The sequence below is a fragment of the Aphelocoma coerulescens genome, chromosome 11 (assembly GCF_041296385.1).
Source record: "Aphelocoma coerulescens isolate FSJ_1873_10779 chromosome 11, UR_Acoe_1.0, whole genome shotgun sequence".
Taxonomy (NCBI): Eukaryota; Metazoa; Chordata; class Aves; order Passeriformes; family Corvidae; genus Aphelocoma; species Aphelocoma coerulescens.
In genome coordinates this window covers 7,386,365-7,410,833 of record NC_091025.1, presented here as the reverse complement: position 1 = coordinate 7,410,833, position 24,469 = coordinate 7,386,365, and the positions used below count along the sequence as shown (strand labels likewise).

Sequence of the window (24,469 nt, the reverse complement as noted above, 5' to 3'; positions counted from 1 at the left end):
CTGGGGATCATCAGCTGGGCAGAGCCAGGAATGGCTGCAAAAGAAAAGAGGAAACTATTTAGCAAAGAGTATAGAAAATTTTATTGTGGCCAGAGCTACTGAAGAGCTCCATACATGATTTTGGGACTGATTCTGCAAGGACAGCGTAAGAAAACACACAAGCTCTGCTCAGGGGCACCTGCTGCAGAGAAATTACTAATGCTTTGTGGTGGAGGGACAGCTGGCCTTGGAAAACCATGAGCCCAGCATTGCTGCAGGATGTCGTTTCCTTGGATGACAGTGGACATGAGGAGAAACAACAGGAAGGACTTTGTCTAACTGGGACCCATGGGTGAGCAATGCCCTGGTCTCTGCAGACACCCAGTGCCATGGCTGCTGGCCCACACTCACCTGCTTTTCTAAAGGGTCACATGGCCAGCAGGTACCACTGGCCACAGCAGCCAGGGAAGCTGCAAGGAGTGTGACCACAGGCCAGCCCTTCCTGCAAACTGAGACACAATGACTTCAACAGCTACATGAGACTTCACTTTTTCTGATCAACAGATCATGTAATTTGATGAAGAGTCCAAGCTCCTCATCCCAGTTCTTTCAGGAGACAAAAATCAGACAACAGAGAACAGTGGTAAGGCAGCCCTTTAAAACACCTGCAAGTCTTTATCCCAGGCTAGTCTCTCCCACAAAGGCTGGGAGTCCAGCCTGCTTGTCCAGTGCTGGCTGTGCCCAAAGAGCCCTTGTCCTCCGATCCCCTGTCCTGCTCTGACCGAGTTCCAAGGAATGGTCTCAGACTGAGCTAGACAAGGGGAGAACAGCTTAGCTTGACTCTCACAGCACCCTGCTTTGTCCTGTCCTTCCCTAACTGGTACTCACCATAGCCTGGAGAAAGGTGAGTTGTGCCTTCCATGCATCAAAACATTTGGAAGAGTGATGAAGACTCCCCTGGCTTCCTTTTCTTTGCTGGTGCACCTGTTTGTTCACAGAATCAGCAGGGTGCTGTGCTGGGGATGTGTCTGGAAATGTGCATCCAGCCACGCCAGTGCTGCTCAGGGCTGTGCCAAATCCTGTCAGACATGGCCATGCCGATGGTAAAGCCCATGGAGATGTGTGTGTAGCTGCTATCTGGGCTCTGAGATTAGCTGGCTGCTAGGCAGATCTGAGCTTGCTGGAAGCCCAGCCTCAGCACTCAGCCAGGAATCTGGAATGGGGCATGCTGCCTGGGGAAGCCACAAGGGCAGGGAGAGCCCAGGAGCTCTAGGATGGCAACCCAGACAGCTCTCTGCAGCTCACCCCCAGCACAGGGTGCTGTGGCTCAAGACACTGGCCATGTGCCCCCATCTGCTGTGGGATCTTTCTGCACTACACATACACCAGGCTTGGCTGTGGACTAACACAGATCTGGCAGCCCAGGAACTGGAAAGGTTTCAGGGCCTGCTGTATCCCAAAACTTCTGAAGAGAATGCTGCAGAGTGGGGCACCCCAGACTGCTGGGAAGGGGGAGCAGGCCAAACTATACTGCCTTACAGAGAACATGCTGGCGGTGGACTTGGCTTGAAGGTGCACAGTGGAGAGCGGTATAGGGATGGGGCAATCCTGAGGTTACTCCCTGACCACCTGCTGAAACCCCTGAGCATGATCCAAAGACTGACAGGGTGTAGGCAGATGGGAAATACAGCTTTCAGGGTGCAGGGAATGGCAGAGGTGCAGCCTTGTTCTTCCCCATACACTCTGCTGCGATGTTACTGCAGTACCAGTGTGCAGAGGGCCCAGAGCGGTGGGCCCTTTCCCAGGGAAAGCACTTGAGCTCTCTTGAGCAACAAGTCTACCTCAGGTTTGCCACCTTGCTGCCTCTTGCCTTTGGTTGAGGATGAGAAATGTCCCACTGCAGCCTGACAGCACGTGCACAGTGAGGGGTGAGTCCTGTAGGCCTCTACACAGCACTAATGCTGTTCCCAAAGGCCATGGCTTTGGAAGGATGATCCCTAGGCCGCTGTGGTGCTTGTCCTTATGTCCTTTGAGCATGGATCATATGTGCCCACACGCTGCTTGCTGGTGCATTTTCTGTGGTCAGGCTCGGACGTGCTCTCACTGGGCTGGGGCTGAGGGACAAGAGGTTCTCCACTGCTCTTACTTACAAAGACAGCAGGAATCTTAGAAAAAAGTTCCAGGTCTCGTTCCACACCTCTGTCCTGTTGGCAGCTTCTCCTTTTGCCCTTGTGCTCAGAGTACAGATTCTTCCTCCTGACTCCTCTGGGATTGTCTGTGGACAAGGGATAATGTTGAGAGTTGCTTGAGTTATTCTTAGGAGATCCTTGAAGGACTGTGTCCCCAAGGTGAGTCTGAGCCACAGGAATCTCATCCATGGACTCAGCAGACTCTGAGTGATAGTCAGCAGGGGCTTCTGCTGCCTGGATGAGGCCCATGCTACTGGGGGACACAGCAGCTCTCAGAGGAAAAGCTGGCACTAAGAGGTGAAGGCTGTGGGAAGGTGAGGTGGCAGCAGCCATGGCTGGGAACTCTGCAGATGGAAATAAAGGGAGAAGACAGCTTAAGGGGAGAGAGATCTCTCAGCCCCACAAACACATCAACAAGCTCAGGAACTCTGCTATGCCTGATCCACTAGTGTTAAAGCAAATCATACATATATTTATGCCAAATTCAGCAGAGAAGCTGACTGGTGCACTCTCACCTGACTGGGGATTTGGGAAGGAGGGCTGAGGTGTACCATGTGCTTTACATCTGCTGTCCATTGCTGAGGAAGAAGCTTTCTGCATTTTCTTTCTTCTTTTCTTCTGTTGCTGTGAAAGCAAGTGGCCCCAAGAGAAGGGAAGTCAGTTCACCAGCCCAAAGTAATGGGAGAATTTTTTTACTTGTTACCTCTTTTTAATTCTTCCTACTTTGAATAACAAGCTCTAGGTATAACCAAAGTCCAAGAATATTTTATCGTTCAAGACTGAGCTACTATGAAGCAGTCATAGAGAACAGGCATTTAATGAACACACACCCACACATTATCTGCCTACAGTGACTCTCTGTGTGTAGGTACCTTTAAGCTGTTGCCTCATCAAGCTGGGGGTTGTAGGAGATGCTGGTCACTTGCATTTGTAGAGCCAAACTGGAAGAGGGGACCAAAACTCACAAACCACAGGATGTCCCAAGAAAGGGACAGTCCTTGTCCCAAATACAGTATAGATGACAAGGATTTTTTCTTACCATCTAGATGGCAAGACTGATTAATAAGCTCGGAGGAAAGAGGAAAAGCACCACCACCTGCCATTTGAGCAAGAGGAGAGAACATGTGGATGCAGAATATCAGGATACATGAATATCAGGAGCCCAGCCCAAGACTTTGGAGAGCTGCTCCATACACTCAAGCTCCACATCCGCACACACCATCTTTCCCTGGGCAGGTGCTTTATCTGAACATTTAAACTGTTGGATTTTGCTCTACAGAAACATGCAGAGCTTCTTCCATCAACAAACAGTACAGACAGAGTCACTGAGCTGCACTGGGGCAGCAAGGCATTGGATTACAGCTGTGCTACAGCTGTGAGCTTATGAGGGAACTGTAGGATAGCTCTGATCAGGCCTGTAAGCAGAGACAGGAGAACATCACCTGGATTTGGTGACTGCAGGGCACAGCCACAACTGCAGACACACACTGAGGGGAGGCAGAGCCTGTGTGAGCAGGGGGTAAGCACAGCCTGCACTAGAGTGAGCATGGCTGGACACCTGGGTGGGTTGTCAGCAGCAGGTTGGGTGTGTGGCAAATCCTCCTTACCTGGGAAGGGGCCACAGAGTGAAGAGATGGGGGCTCAGGGGATGAGCTCTGGTTGGGGTCACCTTCTTGCTTGTGTACATAGAGCTTTGGAAAGCTAAAAACACAGCAGACACACAAGGTGATTCCCTAAGACAGGACTTAAGTCTGATGCCCTCTTTGCTTGCACAAAAACACCAGCCTGACCACAGCCTCCCCTGCCTTACACAGCATTCCCAGAAAAACTGCAGGGGAACTTTTCCTGCACAACTGTGCAAAATAAGAAGGAAATCTCCAGGGACACAAGTTAACAGGAAAGAATTCATTAAGAGGCAAGGATCCTGTTTCCCCCTGAGTGCTTGCCTGTGTTATAAACTTGTAACTGTTGTGATGCATCTCTGGACAACCTGAAATCATGTAACTATAATGAGCTCAATATAGGAGTTACAGAACAAATCAGGCAGTCTTAAAGTCATTTAAATATAAAACAACTAATAGAAATCTGTTTCATATAAAATATTTAATATAAAACAGCCTAAAGAGAGTATTCTAAGAACTATATTTTCCCAGGGGAGGGAAGGAAAGTATTCCTGCAGGTATTTACCCTCCGGAAACTCAAAGATTTCACCATGCCTTGGTCAAAATACTGGTACTCCCTATCCTCCTAAGTACTTTTACCTCAGGGCCCACCAGTGACCTTGATAACAATTTCCCATTCACCACACATGCTGCTGGGAGGATCTTATCTTGACTTTTCTCACCTTTTTCCTGAAGTTACTGTTGAGAATTCCTCTACTTGAATTCCAGGGTCTGTATAGCCAGGATTACCTGACAATAAGTCTTCCTGGAAAAAAAACCCAAACCCAAACATTTTCAGACTAATATGAACACAGAGGGGAGAAGAGGGATTTTCATTACAGATGTATTCTTTTTCCTCATGGCAGACTTTTTTTTGTCCTTACAGGTAGCACAGCAGGAATCTGCTGCTTAAGAAGATGGAAAGCCAAGACTGGCAAAATTAGAAGTCCTCAATTCATTTATTTAGTCCAGCCAGGGTTTCATGTGACTCAAAACCAAATCACACTTACAGAGGTCAACTTAGTCATTTCTTGGGACCACATTCAAAATACCACTTAAAGCTTCCATTAGTTACACAGTTCAATGCGAGGAGCTACGCAGTGAATGCATAATATGTCTTTTAAATGCAAAATGGAGGTGAGGAGGATGGAAGCATGCAACATACAGGAAAAACATTAAGTGTTTTCTGTTTCTGGTGTGATCCTGTATGGCTAAGACCTTCTGATTTTTAAAAATGAGTGTATTATATTGCTTATTTGCCTCAAGTATAGATGAGCTCAGAGTAATGACAGCTGAACTTGAAAATTGCGTATTTTCAGAAACATTACAAGAATAAGCCTCCAAAATCCAAGTGCTGTGTTACAGGAAAGGACCCCACTTCTCCCTCAAAAGCACCCAGTTAAGATGGTCAGAGTACCAAGGGATGAAGGGTATGAAGCCCTGCTATCAAAAAAGGATAAACCATGCTCAAAAGAACCTTGACACCTCTTATCAGCTGCTCTTAAACTTGAATAATCATCAAGAGAACTTATTTGCAAGTATTTCAGTGTGCAGTGACTATAAAGATATTTTAAAGTAACTTTCAGGTTTAAGATGGAGGGGTTTAAAACGTGATAGGCATTAGCTTCAAAAATAGCTAAAACAAGCTCATGAAGACCTATTTTTCTGAACAGCCTGATCAGCAGATTTGAGAAAATGAAGTCAAAGCTGGACGTGCCACAAATGGGCTCCTGAGAGATCCAGGGCCTCTGCACTTCAACAAATTCATAAACAACCAACAAAAGAGCAGAGCAGTGAGAAGCCTGGTGATGACAGTCCCTGATGTAAGGCATTAAAAATGAAAGCTGGCCGCAAAGAGCTGCAGAAGATCTTTGCAATACTGAATTACAGGGTAGTAAAATGGCACAAAAAATCAATATTGCTAGAGGTAAAGATGGAAAGTGAAGCATGTGGGAAAAGTAGTGTAAACTTTATATACAAAGCAACAGTCTCTGAACTAGAAAAGAATCCATGGAGCTGCACATTCAGTGGCACCCAAGAAATAATTTCAGATGTTAGGAATAAAAATGAAAGGCATATAATAAAAAGAAAATAAAAAATAATTTAAGCTGTTTTATAGATGGTAACACAACATTTGAAGGGAATTGGTTTAGGAATCAAAAACATGACTTTCTGATTTAAAAAATTATCCAAGTGCAAGGTTAATAATCTGCAGAAATTTACTACATGCATTTAATTAGAATTTGTAACTCAAGTCAGATCATCACTCATCACCAACTGAACACAAAGTGTGCACAAATGTCTCCTCAAAGCTCCTTGGGGACACTTACAATCAAGACTTACATTCAGGCCTCATGCACCTGAGTCACAAATGAGTGTACAGGCAGGAGATGCAGGTCTTTTCAGAGGGAAGCAAGTCATGGCTGAAATGAGCTGCAGCAGGAGACATCCCACTGCACAGAATAACTGAAAACAATCAGGATTCAATGTCCACAGCACACAAACAGGACTGCAGGACTGGCATTTCAAGGGAGCTTAATAAATGATTCATCTTGAGAATAACATGGACAATTTCTTTCCAAGCAGGGAATGAAAGAGCCTTTTAAAATCCATTTTGTTCATTTCAGCCTTCTATAAATAATGTAGAACCAAAGCAGCCACAATAAATGAAAGTAAAGCGTTAGAGCTGACTATGAAAACAAATGAGACTCAATCAGTAGAAAATACAATGTTCTCTCACAGTGTGACACAAACTACAACCACAGCACAGACTCCAAGCCTCCCTCTGCTACCAGGCATGTAGCAGGAGAATCAACATCCTCCCACTGCAGCATCAAGACAAGCCACCCTTTGCAGCTGGGTTGTCAGGATTCAGCTGCTGCTCCTGCTGAAAGCAGACTGCTGGATTGACAGACTGCCCAAGTTGTGCCCCTGTGCAAATCCTGGCCACGTTCACCAAATTCCAGCTGTGACCACCCCAAGGTCCATGGTTTACAAGGCCAGGGTGGATTCAGCTCCCTTGCCCACTGCAGCTGCCCTTATCAACCACTTCAGTGACAGGAAGTGCCCTGAAGTGCTGTCTGGCTGGAGGGGACGCAGAATTGAACAGGAAAAATGTTCTTGTTCCAAGGAAAGTGGGTCTGTTGCAAGTGTTGAGGCTGAGAGTGAAGACTAAGTTCATCTTACATTGACATTGGAAGAAAGAAACAATACTGAAAATGTAAGAGAAGCTGAGTAAAATCTGTGTTTAGTATTTAAAATCAAACCTCACCAACCTGAATCAGTTTCCAAACAAGTTCAAAGCTTTAGGAATGTGAGAAGAATCACATCCCAGCTGGCCTCATATGAAAGCCAGCTCCCTGGCATGAATGCAATTATGCATTAAAGCATAGGATTTGTTTTAGTTTATATTTCTTTGGACTGCAAATGACTACAGAAAAAATGGTTACTTGCACATCCTGCTTTAGGTATGGTAATAGAGGCAAAGGCTCAATGTGGCCAACTGTTTTGCATTTTTGTGACATCTGAACCACTTAAATGTGCAAAATTAGGGCTTTTACTCTGTGGGTCCTAAAGGTACATAAGAATCCCTTAACCTGAACAAGAATCCTTTAACCTGAACATAGCCAAAGACTTAACCACAGACCTACATGGAAAACTGAAGCCAAAATCAACACTCAAGCTTGAATAAGGCTCAAAAACAAGCATTAAAGGGGAAATGCATGTTTCTTCTTAGTCCCGAAAATGAATGAACAGTTCAGACAAAAGTGGGAAGAGGATGATTTCCATTTTATGCTTACAACATGTTGGATCAATTACAAAGGGTTGCAGTGTTCAAGCTAAAGAAGGCTGTATTCAACACAGCTTACAAAAGGCAAGTCACTTGGTGTCCTCCTACTCCAATCTATTTGTTTGTGTTTATCCCTGGTTGCTATGTAAGAAACAAGGAAAATCTGGTGGGTTAACATTTTTCTTAACAATGTTACTGGGCATCATCCAGTCTTTCTTGTTCCCCAAGGTACTAACTGCAGTCCTGAAACATCAAACTCCTTTTCACCCTGCTCCTTCCAGGCTTGCTGCTTCAAATTAACCATATTCACACATTTCTACATAAGAACCAGTGCAGACAGGAGACCATAATTGAATGCCAATCCCCAAATGTGCACACATACATGAAGTCCACCCCTGTTCAAATACATTTTCAGTATTAATTAAAATTCAGTAATGAGATTATTAGAGCTAATGCTTTATTGTTGCTTTAATTTTCATAGTAAGCAAAGCTCTGTGAAACAAAGTGCCAAATATTTTTGTTGTTATGGAAACCTCTGTTTAAACTGGAAGTTCAACTTTTCCAAAACAGTAAAAAATATATATGAAAAGCTTCATATTATACAAAACTGAATGAGCTCACTTTCCCCTTTGCTTTGATAGTGAAGAACTATGGATGAACCCAGAGAGATCCCAGTATCTCTACACAGAATACTTGGATGAAGCTTTTATTTAATTAATTTCTTATGAAATATAGAACTGTTTGTATAGTAGATAATTTACTTGCATAAAATGGAAAGTTACACATGACTGAGAATCACAGAATAATTTAGACTAGGAATCATTTCTGGAAGTTTCTAGTTCAATCCCCTGCTAAAGTCAGTATGGAACGTGTCCAGTCAAAGTTTGAGTTAATCCAATAATTTATTTTGCCTTGTAGCAAAATAAATTACACTGAACCTCTCAATTCAGAGCCTGATATATCTGCTTCTGCAGAGTCTAGCAGCATTTAAGAGCTTGTAGAACTCTTTTTACAGAGATATAGATCAACATCATGGTAATAACAAGGACCCTTATCACTGTATAGACTCATTTCAAAGAAAAGCACATATCTGGGTCATTTCTTAAAAACTGGTGTCCTTTTCACTTTCAAGGTGGTTAAATTATTGGTATTATTAGCTGCTCAATTATTAGCCCCAGTTTCTCCAGCCTTAGAGCCTGTCTCACTTGAAGTCATGACACAAGCCCCCAAGATGTGCAGTGCCACCCAAACAGATGGTCCTGTCCTTCTTAGGGACAGGATTCTTCCCACTCTTCAGTCACCCTCATTTGTGCTAAGCCAGGCATTTATGTGACTGCTTGGTGAACCAAATGGGAGGGAGCTGGGCCAGCTCAACTATTTTTTTAATAAAGTTTATTGTTACTCAGATGAGTTTCCCCACCCTGTCCTAACGAACAGCTGCGCTGGCAGAAGAGACAAGATAGTGCAGGGCCCAAAACAAGTGGTGGAGGAAGAGAGTGGGTGGGATTGATTCCTTTGAAAGCAGTACTTGCTTACACCTAAAGTGTTCATGGAATTACAGGTCTTGTGCTCTCTCACATCCTACTCAACTCCATCAAAGTACATCTGAAGTCTTATCTCTAGCAACTGCCTTTAAAATATGGAGCTCAAGAAAGTGAAGCAAAGTTTACACTGCAAACAAGCAAGACTGTTTTTGAGAAATGGACTGAAAGTAGGATGAGTACCTGACTGGGTCTCACTTGGGAGGAACAAGACTCCTGTTTCTTGTCCATCTTGTCTGGCTGCTGCTGGGGACGCTGCTGCAGGATGTACTCGTATGTAGACAGCTTGTGCCACACTGAAAGGGACAAAAGAGACCTGTCAGCACAGGAAAGGTCCCTCCCTGACTGCACTTACACAAGCAGGCTGGATGACTGTACAATCAAATAGTAACTATAAACATGAAAAACTGATAATCTAAGCCAAAAGTACCTGTGCACTGTACACCCTACTATATTCTTTATTGTCACCATCACAATGCTTTCTTAAAGTCCTGCTATTCTAAAGTCTCCTAGAATGGAACAGCCTTCTATAGCAATTTGTTCAGTTCATTTCAGAGCAAATCTATTATTCATGCCCAACAGGGCTAAGATCTGTACAAAAAGCTCGGTGAGCAATCAGAAGGCATGTGGTGCTAAATGGAGAGAAGAAATTGAGCAGGTTAGTGTGTCCTGTAGTGATTGAGACACTTAATGTGCAAACCAGAGAGCACCAAATGCACAGCTTGCCTCGTGCCAAACAGATGTGCCCAGAGTTCACATGTCCCTGACTTTATGAGCTCTCCAGGTCCCCATGCAAACACATCTGCTTCCATGAATGACCAAAAGCATGTGACATTTCTGAGCAACTTAGTTTCTTCATGAGACCCAAAATCTTATGAGAGTCTAAAATGCAGACATTCTTCCCATAATGACCTTAAGTATTTTTAGAGAATAAACCCCAGAAATAGATGTTGAAGGGTTTTAGTGCACAGCCTGGTAGTTATTCCTCTTTTTTTACAGAAGCACAGCAGTTAAAGAAGATGCCTAGGATCATCTGGACTAAAATCCTTCCTCTACCTGAAGATATTTTCATCAGTGATATCCTACCTCTCAAAACCATGCCCTGAACACAGGACTGCTTCACAGAGAAGTGGGGGAGAGCAGAGGAGAGGTGCCCCTCTGCTAAAGCAATCACCTTATGAAGAAATAAAAATTCAGGATCTTTTTGGCCAGGAAGAGAGAACATAGAGATGAATGTGAGTCTGCAGCCAAGTGATTACTTAATAGGGACAGTGCAGGCTGCTGGCAAGTGCTCCTAGAATGGCACCCTTTGCTTTCTTTGCAAAACAGAATATTGCTTCATAAGCAAAGGCTTATCAACCATTTTTAATTTAGATTTTGTTGGTTTCTGAATACTTACAGTGTAACTTTTAAAATATTTTAATAGAGCTATTTAGTTAAAATACTGCATTTTTTGGCCACATAACACTGCAGCACATAACATGCAAAATACGACCACAGTCTGTGAATAACCCTATATGCTTTCCTATATTCCCTTCCTATTCCCTACTACTTTTTTGTTTTTATTCTGCTATCAGTCTCACAGTATTGAAGAAAAAAATATCCTCCCTCCAAGCTTCTGAAGTGCCCTGCTTCACCAAATGCTTCTAGAACTGAGTCTGAATCAGGACTAGTAATTTTGAATACATGGACCTACTATTTTGAGAATAACCTACTTCCTTTGAGTGATCACAGTGAGTAATTAAACCCAGGAGAGTAACTCTGAAATTTTCACTGTGCTTGTAACAAAACTAGATACTAAATTTTCAGAGTCGTACCTGACTTAAGCCATTTTTTATGGGAAGCCTAAGGGCAGTACCACTCACATGGGTGCTATTTAATTTCTGTAATTTAATTACTGGAAAAACAGTGACCAACAGTAATTACATTTGAATTAGTAAAGTGTATTTCTAGTCCCAAAAGAGGGTAGACAGTTCATTACAACACTGTCTACCTTAAAGCATTCAGAGGAGACTATTGACAATTACAGGTACGAAATAAGAGGAGTTTAAGTTCAGACATACTTTGTCTATCTCCCTGAAACCCAGCTGTAAGTGCAAATGTAGTGGTTAAGTGCAATGCAGACGCATATGAAGCTTCAGGGTGATAACATCCCTCTTTAAAGCAAGGGCTTACACACTACAGTCTGCACAGCTGGGAACAGTTTCATTAGGGCAGCAGATTATAATGTAATTAAATCTTAGAAAAAAAAGCGCAATAATTCTGTTTCTATGTAAGTAATAAAGATTTAGAATTAGGCCAAAAGTAGAAGTTAGTTTGGCTCTAAATTTATTCTGGAAAAGGAAAAAGAATCACCCCAAGACAAGAGCAGAACTAGTGGTACACACGGAGGTTTCTGTCTGACAGATAAAGCAGGTCGCTGTCTCAGGCAGGGAGCACCCTCTTGTGGAAGCTGTACACAAGGACAGGATAAATATCACTCAGGACTAAACTGAATAATCCTTTTTCATCCAGAAGATACCTTCCTGGAGTGACCCCGGCTTTGTTATGCTTTTGTCTTTCCACGGTGCTAGATCAACCTTTTACATCTCCAGGCAGTGACATTGACCCAGAAAGGCCAACTGTCAATTCTGCCAAGGAAGTAAAATTGCAGTGTGCTCAAATTTCAGTCAAGCTCAAAGAGGATCGAGAAGGAAAACGACTGTCAGTGTCCTCACTGAGTGCACTGTCCATGCCAGCTGAGGAACACCCACCTATCGAACACTCCACTTCAGCAGTGCAACTGTTTTGCTTCTGGAGCCCTGCTGGTTTGTGCTGACCTACTTTGTGTTGGCATCTGTAGGTCTGTTAACTGAGAACCTGAAAATCCATCCAAGGATACTCTGTAACCGCTGTCCTCACTTCTCTTCCACCACATCCCTTCTTCCCTAGTTCTGGCACCACCAACTACTGCAAATGTAAGATCTTTCCCTATCATTACTTTCATCAGCAGCCAAAAAGCATTGGCTTAATTTTAGATGATGGCTGAAAAAAGGTTTCTGATGCCCATCTGTACATAAACAAACATAAATATCCTTTCTTCACAGAGAAACAAGCAGTAGATCTAAAGAGGAGGCTTTCTGAAAGCCTCTTCATCTAAATTCCACAAGTCTTCTTGTATCAATATGGTAGAATTTCCATAAAGGGACCTTAACCTGGATGGCAGTGCTCCAATCAGAAATTTAACTCAGTACATCCACATTTCTCTGGGGTAAGGGAAAAACATGCTCTCTCACACAACAGAAGTCCTGGGGAGCACAGTGAGGAGACTCACAAAGGCCATATGCAAAATCAATCTGAATCTGCCATCGCAGGGACCAAGCTGGGATTGACCAGTTCATCCCACCTGGCCTCTCCAATACTCTCCCATGTGCTTTCAGTTTCAGGATAACATAGCTTAAACAAGGCTGCAGAGGCCCAACACAAGTTCCACATCACACATGCACTGATAAGCCTACCTGAGAGTGGGGGAAACAATCAGTGTATATTAGTGACACGGGTGAACACACAGTGAATGCAGGATGAGTAGAAGCTAAGCAAAAATGAAATGGGGGTGTAGATGACAGGAACAAAACACCTACAGAGATAGATGTGAAAGGTCAAGAGGTGGCCCAGCAGGATCATGGTCACTAGGCTCAGAAGAATAAAAATCCCAGCTGTGACCAAAATGGCAGGTGCCCGAGTCTCAACAGGAGATGCAGGAAGAAACACAAACCAGCGGTCCATGTGGTTCCTCAGAGCTGTAAAACAGAGTTGGAGGTAAGTAGTTTGTCCAGGTATGAATTATCTCTAAATAAACTTTACAGCTGGAAATCTTGCTAACTCAAAAGTAGCTGCAGACCCATTGTGCCCTGGAGGCCTAAGAAATCTGGTGCCTGCAGGGCTTTTAGGAAGAGCAATTAGCTCTGTAAGGAAAGACATTCCATCCAGCTGAGCAGAGATACTCTAACAGAAATATATAATTGAAGCAGTAAGGAATGGAGTTCCTCCTCAGTGGAAGAGCTCACAGAATCCAAACCCTCATCAAGACATGCTGGCTGATTCCCAGGATGCTCATGTGAAGCACTGCTGTACCATCAAAGTGCTGGTCAGAGCGAAGCACCGTGGGGTCGACGAAGAACTCCACAAAGACGTAGAAAGCAACGAGCAGCAGAAGCCCCAGGCCCAAAATGGCAGACAGCACACTGTTCAAAAAGAGCCTGCCAGGAAGGAGAGAGGTCTCAGTGGCTTCAATAACATCACACATACAATTCAATATCCCAGCCTCTAATAAAAGATAGAGACAGCTATCTCAAATTACTGTCACGCTTTCTTACACTTATGATAGATACTGGTGAACAGCTTTACTTATTTTTTGTTACCCTGAGGGACTAAACTGTGACCCTTTACTGCAACCAGGGTTACAAAACAGTCAATTGTATCTAGGACAGACAAAGAGCTCCCTGCACAAAATCTGAAGGCAGTGTAACATGGCACCCAGCAACACCACCACTTTGCTTTCCATGGAGTTTTAGTGCAGGAAAGTAAACTGAGAAGCATCAGTGATAGTCTCCTCACCCTTATCTGAAACCTGGCATAGATTAGAGGTCCCTATATGCTGCTGTGACTCCTGCCAACTGGCAGATCTCATAGGGAAAGCATGTGATCTGGATGCAGGTTGTTTCAGATTGGAACAGCACCATCATGGCTCCATTCCTACTCCAGCTCTCAGAAGCACTAACGACACCCACTTAACATCCTGTAAGCTTTTCCTAATACCACATAATAACTCTATGTTCTCTGTTTTAGCTTACAGATGTTCAGCTACAACATTCTAAGTTTAGGAATTTTATCCCTGGTTATTTGAATGTCATGATTATGCTTGTATTTTCTGCCTAGTTTTCTCATGACTGATTCTATTCAGCCAGGGGATAAAAGAAAAGTGGTTCTGTGTGGCTAAATACAGACTGGACTGAGCTACAGGAGAACCTTGTAAAGAGAAGGAGCCACATTATTAATGCAGTGTTATGCTTCTGTCACAATCCCAAGCTCTTACCAGTAATTCCTTTCTCCCACACAGTTGTTGAGCCATTTGCAGTGATGATCAAAGCCACACACACACTTGTTGCAAGTTCCACAGTGCTTTGACTTGGCACTCCTGCCAAAGGAAGGGTGGCATTAGCGTGGCAGCACCAGCTCACAACTGTGACTTTTCAGTGACTCAAACACAGGGGGATATAGCAGCAGAGATCCTGGTAATAGTGAGTAAACCTTCTGCATCAGGAGTACTTTATCTCCCAAACTCATCTGCCACTGTTGGACCACAATCCCAAACACTACAAAATTCACCTTTCAATGCACTGCACGATTTTTAATTTGGAGATTTTTGAATTCTTATTTGAATCCCTTCAGCAGTTCTACAGAGCTTGATCTTAATGCCTGCCCTCCAAGCATTTCCTGCTACTGGTCAGCATCCAGCCAGACAAGCACACACACACACACAAGTTACACACTTTTAGGTAAAACACCAACACCTAGGGAACATGGAACACTACAGCCCTCTCCACACATGAGCAATGAACTAAATCACAAAATCCTGTGCACATTTGACAGAAGGCCCCTACCCAATTACCTGAACCCTGCCACACGATAAAGTTTAACTTGCACTGTAGCAGTTCAGGGCTCAATTTCAAATCTTACAGTCTGACATTAAGGACTAGTGGTGAAGTGCAATGGTGAAGAAGACAGAGCAGTAGAAAGAAAAGAGAAGATACTTACACATCTACATCACAGACATGGCAGTGATGGTTCTCAATGACATGTGCGTGTTGGTTACGGTTGAAGGTGGCCAGAGGCCCCAGATAGTTTTTTTCTCTCACGTTTGCATCCGCAGGATCAATGGAGACTGCAGTAAGATGAACAACTAAATGGTAGATAAAACACACTCCCGGACACTGAAGTACACAGTTAAGGATTTAACACGTGTCTTTTAATCCTTAACACACAAATCCCACACAGATGAGAAATTTATGATGTAGAATTGCTTCGTAACTGATTGCAGGATATTAATCTGAGCTTTATTGATAGAGGTGTTTGACTTGTAATAAATGTCCTCTGGAAAAAGACAACAAAATCTACAGGACCATCCCTCCTCATTATGTACCACTCTGCCTTGCAGAAGTGTCCTTCCTAGCACAGGGTGTTTTTAAAAGTTACCTTTACTTACCAGAATCTGACCCCAAGTACAGACTGCTGACATAGGTCCAAGTTTCTTAGTCCATACAGACTCCTTGGAAAGGAGAGTGGTTAAGGTTGTGCATATGCCCTTTCACAAGATCAGACTTCCAAGAAAAAAGAAGTCACATCAAGGAAGTAGTATTGATTACCTTGCTTTCCTTTTCCTTAGCCAGAATTCCAAGGAAGAGGAGCACACCTTTAAAGTAGGCTCCTATACAATTTACAGACAGGACTCAGGATTTGTCACTGTTTCTATACACCCAGATGTGCACAGCGTTGATCATACTAAGACCCATGGAAAATAGATCAATGCAGTAAGTTAAAAAAGGAGGCCTTTGAGAGGTCCAGCTCACTGGAGCTCTGATGCCTGGTGGAGCAGAACAGGAAGGGATATGCCTTTGACACAAAAGAGACATTAGTGCTTTATTAACTGGAAGTAAAACTTGAGGAAATATTAATCTGTTGAATTAAGAGTAACTTTAGATTGCATTATGAAGATATTTGGTAGACAAATTCACGAGGTTTGAACTGTGATAATATCAAGGATTTGAGCAAGCTAAGTAGATGGAAGACCACTGAGCTAATTACATTCATGTCTAAATCATGCAGGTGTAAAAACTAAATCATAAGCAAAATCATCCCAAACATATCAAAGACTTAGAGGCATATCATTTATATATCTGACTTACAGATAAGTGCACATCCCATCTCTTCAGAACAAGGCCTGGTCTTGAGGAAGTTCCTTCCCTGGGCACAGGTGATAGTACAGGTGGCACTGGGAGTATTGGGAGCACTGGGATTGCTCCCCAGCTGCTCCAGGCTGAACAAGCCATGTCTCCTCTCCTCTAGACCCTTCACTCTCTTCATTAGATGTGTACTAAACTGCTGCTCAAGACTGTCCCATAAGAGACCTCTCCTCTGAGGTTCACACCACATCCCCTTGACTGTCACTCCCAGATTTTCTACTGAATGCAGGAGAGGGCCCAGGGAGAACATCCGCTGTGAGCCATCACAAGCAACCCACCATACAACCACGAGCATGTAAAGCTGCCTTCACGACTCACCCAGTCAGCACAGAGAGGTGGGGCTGCCTTCACGACAAGGATGTTTCAGGAGGGGCTTTTTTAGTATGAATTTCTTCAAACCCTGCAGCACACTTGTAGAAGAATAATGTAAAGCAAAGGAGACACATAGGCAGAAGCAGGGAGCAGAAGAGCATCGGAGGCAAGGGTAGTGACCTTAATAGAGAGTGATGAAGGAGACAAGCAGAACATCAGTGACCTGAAGTGAGGATCTCAAAGCAACTGTTTTTTATAGTCAGGAGAAGATCAAGATGATGGTTACAGTTCAGAAAAATATATCTGGCTCAGGTGCTTTTCTCCTATGCTTTCTGTGCTACCTAACAAGTACCGTCAAAACCCCCCAGTGATAGTTTGTACCAGCCCACGTTCTCCTCTAGATCCAAGGATACGATATAACCAGCGGGCAGCCAGTGGCGGGGCAGGAGAGGAACCAGGATTCCAAAGCCAACTAGCGCATAGAAGAGGAACAGCAGCCAGGCAATGATCTGGAACAGGTGCAGGGGCCAGCTCCAGCCATTCCTTCGAGCGCGTTGGACCTTCGCCTCAGGGACAGCTTCGCCCAAATCCTCTGGAGCTATCTTATTATGAGGTTTATTGCAGATATTCATCTACAGAAATCAAAAATGGAAAATGAAATGACATGATACAAAAGTACTGTGACTGAGCCCTGGTGCTGGAGATATGCTCCAAGGTGGACAAAGTTAGAGAGACTAAAATGATGGCACGTGTGAGGAGAAACAGCTCTGAGCTCAGAAGCGAGTTCTCCTTTCTTCACTTAGTGGTGGATTATTAGATGCTGCTTTTCACCTGCCACAGAGCCAGGAGAGTTTCTAACAACAGAGAGTTGGGCTGCTCTGCTTCACGGAAAACTTGAGATACCAGGGAGAGCAAAACAGGCAGTAGATCAGGGGCAGCATCCAAAAGCAGCACAAAGGAGCTCTGCTGGACCTGAGCTGACTCAAAGTACCTCTGCGGCACTCTGAGCCTTCTTTAGTAACTAAAGAGGATGTGAAATTAACGTCTAACATGATAAACAACTTCAATTAGTCTGACTAACATGCACAGGAGAGTGATGAAAGAAAAGGAGGAGGTCTCTGGCTCACTTGTGGTATTTTTGATAATGGTTCCAGTGCCAGAACAATGCCACAGGGGTGGAAGAGAGCAAGCATGGCAACATGCTGAAAGAGTGGGCAGGACAATTCCAAGCTTGGTATGCCAACAGCCCTTCAGACCCAGGCGAAGGGCTGGAAATGTCTTTTTTGGTCAACTGGTAGAAGAGTGGGTAAGAATAGCAGAGAATGTAATTTATGTTCATCAGCACGGTCTTATCAACAGGCAGGCTGGAATAAAAAATTCCTAACTTCACCCTTTGACGCAATTAGCAGTATCTGCCTGCATTCATCATTTAAGTTGTTACATGGCAACTGGCTCATCACTGATGAGAAATCATTACCAACCATGTAATCCTTTTCTCATTAGGCTGTTGAAAACTTGCTCGTGCATCACTTTGAGCTACCTGCCACAAAACCCACAGAGAGTACGCCCGTAACGCCTTTCTATCCATCTCCAAAAAACACTGAATATAAAAAACAAGGCATGAAGTCACTGTCAAGGTAGACAGAGAGAGAGGCACCGGGACGCACGGGCAAGCACCAGGGGCCGGGGTCGGGTGAGCGGGTTCCCGGGCAGGCATTCTGGTGAGAGCCGCGTAGACCCCTCCCACACTCCACCACCTCCCACCCCTCACCTTCTCCCCGCAGAAGCGGCTGACAGCGGCCCCGGCCCCGCCTCATGCCCAGGCAGGGCGCGGGGGCCCCGGCTGAGGCCTCCACGGCAGCTCCCGGCGCCTCCGCGGGCCTCTGGCCGCTGGGCCGGTCGCCATGGCAACGGCTACGGCGGCGCGCAGGGGGCAAAACGTGGCGGGAGCGATCGTTCCGCGGGGATCCGGGAGGAAGGAGCGAGGCTTCGTCCTACACCAGCCCCGGTGTGGGGTCCTCTCACACCCGGGGAAATCCCGCCTACGACACTCCCCAGCCTTCCAAGGGGTCACATTCCATACAGATGGGGCTGGACACGCCCAGTGAGCCAGCAGTGGAGTCTGGTTGTGAGCTAAAGCCATCCCACTCCTGGAAAACTCCATTCCCTGTTATATCAACCAGTCTTTATGGTATGAAAATGCAGTATTTTTGTTAATATATCTATTCAGATTTACACTGTGACGTAATGAGGTTGCAGAATTTTACTGGGGAGTTTGGAATTTTACTGGAGGCTTTGCAGTGGTTTGTGCTTAAGTAAAACAAAGTAAAGGACACAGAAATAAGGATTGCTTTATCAATGAAGGATTAAGGACACCCCTGGGCAACCAGGATTACACAGCATTTGACGGATTTGAAATCCTCCTAGCATCATTTGGTATCAGTAATTCCAGCAAGATGGATTCCAGGGATGCCTGGATCATGGAATCATAGATTATCTTGAGTTGGAAGGGATTCACAAGGATCATCAAGTCCAGCTCCTGACCCTACACAAGACTACCCCAAAAATCATACCATATGTCTGAGAGTGTTGTCCAAATGCTTCCTGAAGTCTGGCAGGTTTGGTGCTGCAACCACTTCTGCAAAGACCGGAAAAGCAGCAAGAACACTGGGAAAACAGAATCAGAGAAACAGTAAAGTTGGAAAAGACCTCTAAGATCATCGAGTCCAACCACTAACCCAGCACTGCCATGTTCACCACTAAACCATGTCCCCACGTGCCACATCCACACACCTTCTGAACACTTCCAGGACTGACGATTTCACCACTGCCCTGGACAGTCTGTTCCAGTGCCTGACCACCCTTTCCATGAAGAAATTTTCCCTAATATCCAATGTAAACCTCTACTGGCACAACTTGAAGCCATTTCCTCTTGTCCTATCACTTGTTACCTGGGAGAAGATCCTGACCCCACCTGGCTCCATCGTCCTGTGAGGGAGTTGTACAGAGCGATAAGGTCTCCCCTGAGCCTCCTTTTCTCCAGGCCGAGCCCTCCCAGCTCCCTCAGCTGCTCCTCATCAGATACGTGCTCCAGACCTTTCCCCAGCTCCACTGCCCTTCTCTGGACTCGCTCCAACACCTCCATGTCCTTCTTGTAGTGAACTTTGCAAACTTTTACTGTCATTAGCAGTCAGTGACATGGGTGTTAGCGACTAGTCCAGTTGTACCTGAAGGTTTGAAGGGTAGAAGAAAACCTGCGCAAAACCCCGTTTGTGGTGTCCGTTTTGGCTGGGACACCTCATGTGCAGGGATAAATATTTACCCCGTAATTCCCTACTTTGCATCCCAGCCCGTCGCCGCAGTCGGCACGGGCCAGCCGCGGATTTTGGTGACGCAGCCCTGTCGGCCCCCCCAGCCCAGTCCGCACCTCCGCTGCCCCCGGGGAGGTTTCTCCGCCCCGTCCAGCGGAGCAGCCGTGCGGAGCCCGGTCCCGGTGGCCGTGCTGGCGGCGGTGCATAAGGAGCTCTTTATGAGCCGCCCGCGCTCTGCGCACAGCGGCTGCTTTGTGCGAGGGGCACCGGCCGGACTCTCACCGAAGAAGGGTTCTGTGTGCAGAGGGAAGGGCGTCCCGGAGGCGGCGTGTCCTTCGCTCGCTGTCCCCAAAGGCCCTCGTCACCTTTTCAACCCCCAGCTGCTCTCCCTGCGCAGGGGTCTGGCCATGCTGGCGGTGGCTGGGGGTGCCCAAGGAGCGTGGGGCGCTGCAACCCACTTGTTCTCACAGCCCACCCTCCTCGAGACGGGTGCAGGGGAACAGCTCGAGTGCTTGGCGAGCTGTAGAGCTGCAGTTTTGACTAGCCACGGGCTTGGCTCCTGTTACCGCTGTTGCAGCGGGAAGTCTCCTGGACACAAGGAAGCACGGCTCCTTGTCACCATCCCCTGCTCACCAGTGCCAGGGAGCCCTGCTGTGCTTTCCAGGCACTGCCAAGGCAGCTGCAGAGAGTCTTGGCTGTGCAGGATGTTCAGGGCAGCATGTTGGAAGTTGTCCCTCCCCATGGCAGTGGAGTTGGCACAAGATGATCCCTTCCAACCCCAACCATTCTGTGACTCTCTGTTCAGCCCATCTCCCATTTTTATGCTGGGGACTCTTCAGCATGGCCCCAGGAACAGTACTGCTGGAAGAAACATGGACACTGCATGACCCTGGATGGGCTTGGTAGCTCTATTGGCACCCCAAGCTCTGCAAGGTGACCCTGCCATCAGCACAGACACCAGCTGTCCCCAGGAGCCTTGCCCCAGGAGCACAAAACATAGAGCAAGGAGGACACCTTTCCTACAGCCACTTTTCTTTTATTAGAGATTACAAGATACAAGAAGCTGAATCTGCATGCCAAGTGCTGTTGGCTCACTCTCTTTCCCCTCTTTGTGCCATGCAGGCAGAGAGGAGGGGGACTGGCAGAGGCAGGCACCCCCAGGCTGCTCCTTCCATTGCCCGTGGGGGTTTTCCTATAGGGACACAGTCTTTGCTGTGGTGGCTATGAGAAAGCATTATGGGAGAGGGGTATCTCCAATGGGACAAAAACTGGGACCACTGAGCTGAACCTGCTCCATTATTCCCCAGGAGAGACCCTGGCATGGCCCCACCCCTGCCTCCAAAGGGAATCAAAACACATATGGGGACACAAAGGCTGTGACCTTAAAGATGTGCTTGCCCAGGAGAACTTTGTGGGAGAACTCACTCATCTCCAGCTCTACCTCCAGCGTAGCTGGCCCCGCCACGGGGCTGGTGAGCAGCAGCTCTCCCGTCTGCCGGTCCGAGCGCCGCACGGCGAAGACGCCCTGGCCCCGTCCGCCCGTGATGGTGAAGCGCAGGCTGTCACCCACAAAGCGGGTGGTGGACATCTTGAAGAGGACACGGGGCACCGTGCGGTTGGCCTGGAGCGGCAGGTAGTGGAAGGAGATGGAGCTGGCAGCCTGGAGGCAGGCTCGGCTGTCCATGGGGCAGGGGTTCCTCTCGCACTGGCTGCCAGGAGAGAAGGGATGCCACCGCTCAGTTGCCATGGTTTGGCTCTCAGGGAGCTACCCTCATCCTTGCACACAAGCCCAGCCTGTGCCACGGTTTGCAGGGACACAGCTCTGAGTGAGACTGGGTGGGTGCCACAGTCCCAGCTGAAGGCCAGGGACGGAGCCAGATGTGCCTCCTGAAGAGAAACCTGTCAGGATCAGGGATGCTCCTCTGTTTGGGTGGCAAAAAGCAGTTTAATCTCAAGAGTGGGATGGCTGGGACTGCTGGAAGGCAGCTGATGGCACCACATGGATGTGCAGCAGAGGAAAACCAGCATCATTCCCCCCAGGCTGGAGGTCTGAGAGAGGCCAGGATCCTGGATAAAGCCACCATGTATTGGGGTGCTCCCACCTGCACCCCTAGCATCCCAAGACCATCAGGGAGCATGCCAAGCACACCTGAGCACCCCATGTGGCAATTTGCTACCAGTGCTGGCTGGCACTCTCCCTGCTGCCCTGGGTGACACAATACAGTCCCCAGAGCACAATAGGACCCATCACCCGGGGACAAGCGCAGTGTGGTACTCACAAGGCAGAGGTCTTGACATAGCTGGTGTTGTGGCGTGGCGGGGGGCACTTGGGACGCACGCAGCGGTGGCCCCCGAAGGTGTTGATGCAGAGGTCACCCTGGGTGCAGTTGTGCTGCTTCCCAGTGCACTCATTCACATCTGTGGTGGTGACACAGGTGAGTGGGGCTGTCCCCACTGCACCCCTCTTCCCATTGGAGGCTCCCTGTCCTGCATTTTGGGTTCTTACCCTCGCAGGCGTTGCGGTCAGCATGGAGCAGGTACCCAGGGGGGCAGAGGCAGCGATAGGAGCCGGGGAGGTTGAGGCAGTCATGGAGGCAAATCTGCGTCTGGGGGCTGGACTGGTAGAGCTGGCATTCATCCACATCTAGAGTGAACAAAGTGGGGAATGGCCAGAGATCCCATTGCCACCAAGCCCTGGTTCCCCACCCTCCATCATCTTCACACCCCTTTTACCTTGGCACACGCCACCAGGTCGCAGCTGGAAGCCGGTGTCACAGCTGCAGCGCCAGGAGCCCGAGCGGCCCTCGGCACAGCGGGGCTGGCGGCTGAAGGAGGTGTTGCTCAGTGTCACCCAGTCTGCAGGGGACAGCAGGTGTCACATGCTGGGGCATGGGGAGATGGTGGGGGCCAAGGTTCTGGGGGGCTGCCAAGGAAGGGGAAGACAGGCACAGCATGGCCAGGTAGTGTCCCCATGAGAATCCCTGTCCTCTGCAGCCCAAACCCAGGCACCTACAGGAGTAGATGGGGCTCTGGCAGCTGGGGCCTGACCAGCCTGGGGGGCAGAGGCACGTGTAGCTCTGGTTGCCATCCACACAGGTCCCACTGTTGGCACACGGGTTGCTGGAGCAGTCATCAATACCTAGGGAGAAGGAGCTTGTGAGCATCAACTGGAGAAGCGCATCCTTGCCCAACCCCGGTGCCCATTGCTGCAGCCTCTGGGCAGAGCAATGGAACCCCACGGCTCAGGGTGACAGAGGAGCCCATCGGAAGCGTGGAGCCCATGGCACCCCAACCCTGCTCCACTTCACTTCTGCAGAAGGGCTGGGTGCCGCTCCACGTGCGGTTGTGCCGGCAGGCGCGGGTCTCTGAGCCCACCAGCCGGAAGCCGGCGTCACAGACGAAGTGAACCTCGTGGCCCACCCGCAGGCTCCGGCCCAGCATCCGTCCATTCAGGGGCACTGCCAGCTGCGGACAGGTCTCTGTGGACAGACAGACATGGGTGGGGATGGACATTGCCAGCCTGGAGCCAACCCCAGCCTGACAGGCAGGTGGGGGTCCCTTGCCCAGACTGTTTTTGTGGGTCCAGAGCCGGGCCCGGTGGGGATGTCACCCATGGTGGTTACCATTGCGTTGGGTGGGTGGTTTCTGGAGGCGGCTCTGGAGGATGGAAAGCTGGTGCCGGAGCCCACGTGTGCCCCGCAGGTGGGCAGCCTCCTGTGCCACCAGCAGCTTCTGCATCTGCCGCACCACGCTGAGCGCCTGCTGCCGGTTCAGGCATTCCTGGGGGAACATGGGGACACCCCAACCACCAGCTGGGTTACCCTGCCACCCTGCCACAGCCTGGGAGGAGCCTCCCAAGCAGGCAGCATCTTTGGGGTTGGTCTGGATGTCCTGCCCTGGACAGAGCCCCTTCCCATCCTGGCTGGGGTCTGACCCTGGCTCCGTGTCTGCTCCAGCCTCAGCCCCCACCTCCTGGTCCTGCTCTGGCACCTGGATGGTGTGGAGAAGCTGCATGCCCTGAGTGCATGTAACATCATTTCACTGCTGCAGGGGAAAAGCCCCATGTCCATCCCCCTGGCCCTGGCAGCTCCACAGGTGCTGTGGCTGTGCCGTGCCCCCCACTCTGAGCTGGTGTCAGGGTGCTGGGGTGTGAGAGGTGGGTGCTGAGCAGCCCACAGAAGGAGGGCTGCTGTGGGGCTGGAGGGGAGGGGATGTGGGTCCTTACCTGGGAGCTGCCAAGGGGCAGCTGCAGGATGCCCAGGGCCAGCCAGGCTGGCAGTGGGATGAGGAGCATCACGCCGGGGCTGATCACAGGGGCAAGACGCTGACGGTCCGTTTCTGCTCACAGCCGTGTTCCTGCACTCGCTGGGATTTATCCGCAGCCTGTGCCCATGTGTTTGTTGGTTTTTCCCTTGCCTGAGGCCGAGCTGTAGGAAAGTTTCCCTTTGGCACTGGCTCTAGCCTCTCCCTTCCCTTCCGTTCCTTCCCCTCTCTGCACATCAGAGGCTTGGGGGCCTTTCATGTCCCAGGGCCAGCAGATACCGGGGCCAGGCAGTGGCTGTCACGGCACTTACGGTGGTACTGGCGGTGCCAGGCTCACCACACAGCCAGTCCCGGCTCTGGGGGTCCCCGGCACGCAGAGATGAAGGATGAGGCTAATCCCATGCGCTGGCTAAGCCTGGGAA

General features: G+C 47.9%; 2 protein-coding genes across 3 annotated transcripts; both read right to left on the bottom strand.

Annotated features, from left to right (window-relative positions):
- Nucleotides 1–57: 57 nt before the first annotated feature.
- ZDHHC1 (zinc finger DHHC-type containing 1) lies at nt 58–18,411 on the bottom strand. Of its 2 annotated transcripts, none has more exons than XM_069027115.1 (11): nt 18,245–18,411; nt 16,887–17,105; nt 14,957–15,132; nt 14,235–14,336; nt 13,274–13,398; nt 12,781–12,939; nt 9,344–9,456; nt 4,513–4,595; nt 3,776–3,869; nt 2,684–2,792; nt 58–2,512 (listed from the first exon to the last, which is right to left on the bottom strand). In XM_069027115.1, exons 2-11 carry the CDS (start codon nt 17,103–17,105, stop codon nt 1,977–1,979), a joined length of 1,716 nt encoding a protein of 571 aa, XP_068883216.1. In that variant the 5' UTR covers nt 18,245–18,411; the 3' UTR covers nt 58–1,976. The 2 variants fall into 2 exon arrangements, with proteins under 2 accessions (XP_068883216.1, XP_068883217.1); XM_069027116.1 differs by having other exon boundaries at nt 58–2,254; nt 18,245–18,408.
- Nucleotides 18,412–21,132: 2,721 nt separating this feature from the next.
- LOC138116890 (fibulin-7-like) lies at nt 21,133–24,078 on the bottom strand. The gene is made up of 8 exons (XM_069026716.1): nt 24,010–24,078; nt 23,408–23,564; nt 23,093–23,263; nt 22,798–22,923; nt 22,518–22,640; nt 22,291–22,428; nt 22,064–22,202; nt 21,133–21,493 (listed from the first exon to the last, which is right to left on the bottom strand). Exons 1-8 carry the CDS (start codon nt 24,076–24,078, stop codon nt 21,133–21,135), a joined length of 1,284 nt encoding a protein of 427 aa, XP_068882817.1.
- Between the last annotated feature and the right edge of the window lie 391 nt (nt 24,079–24,469).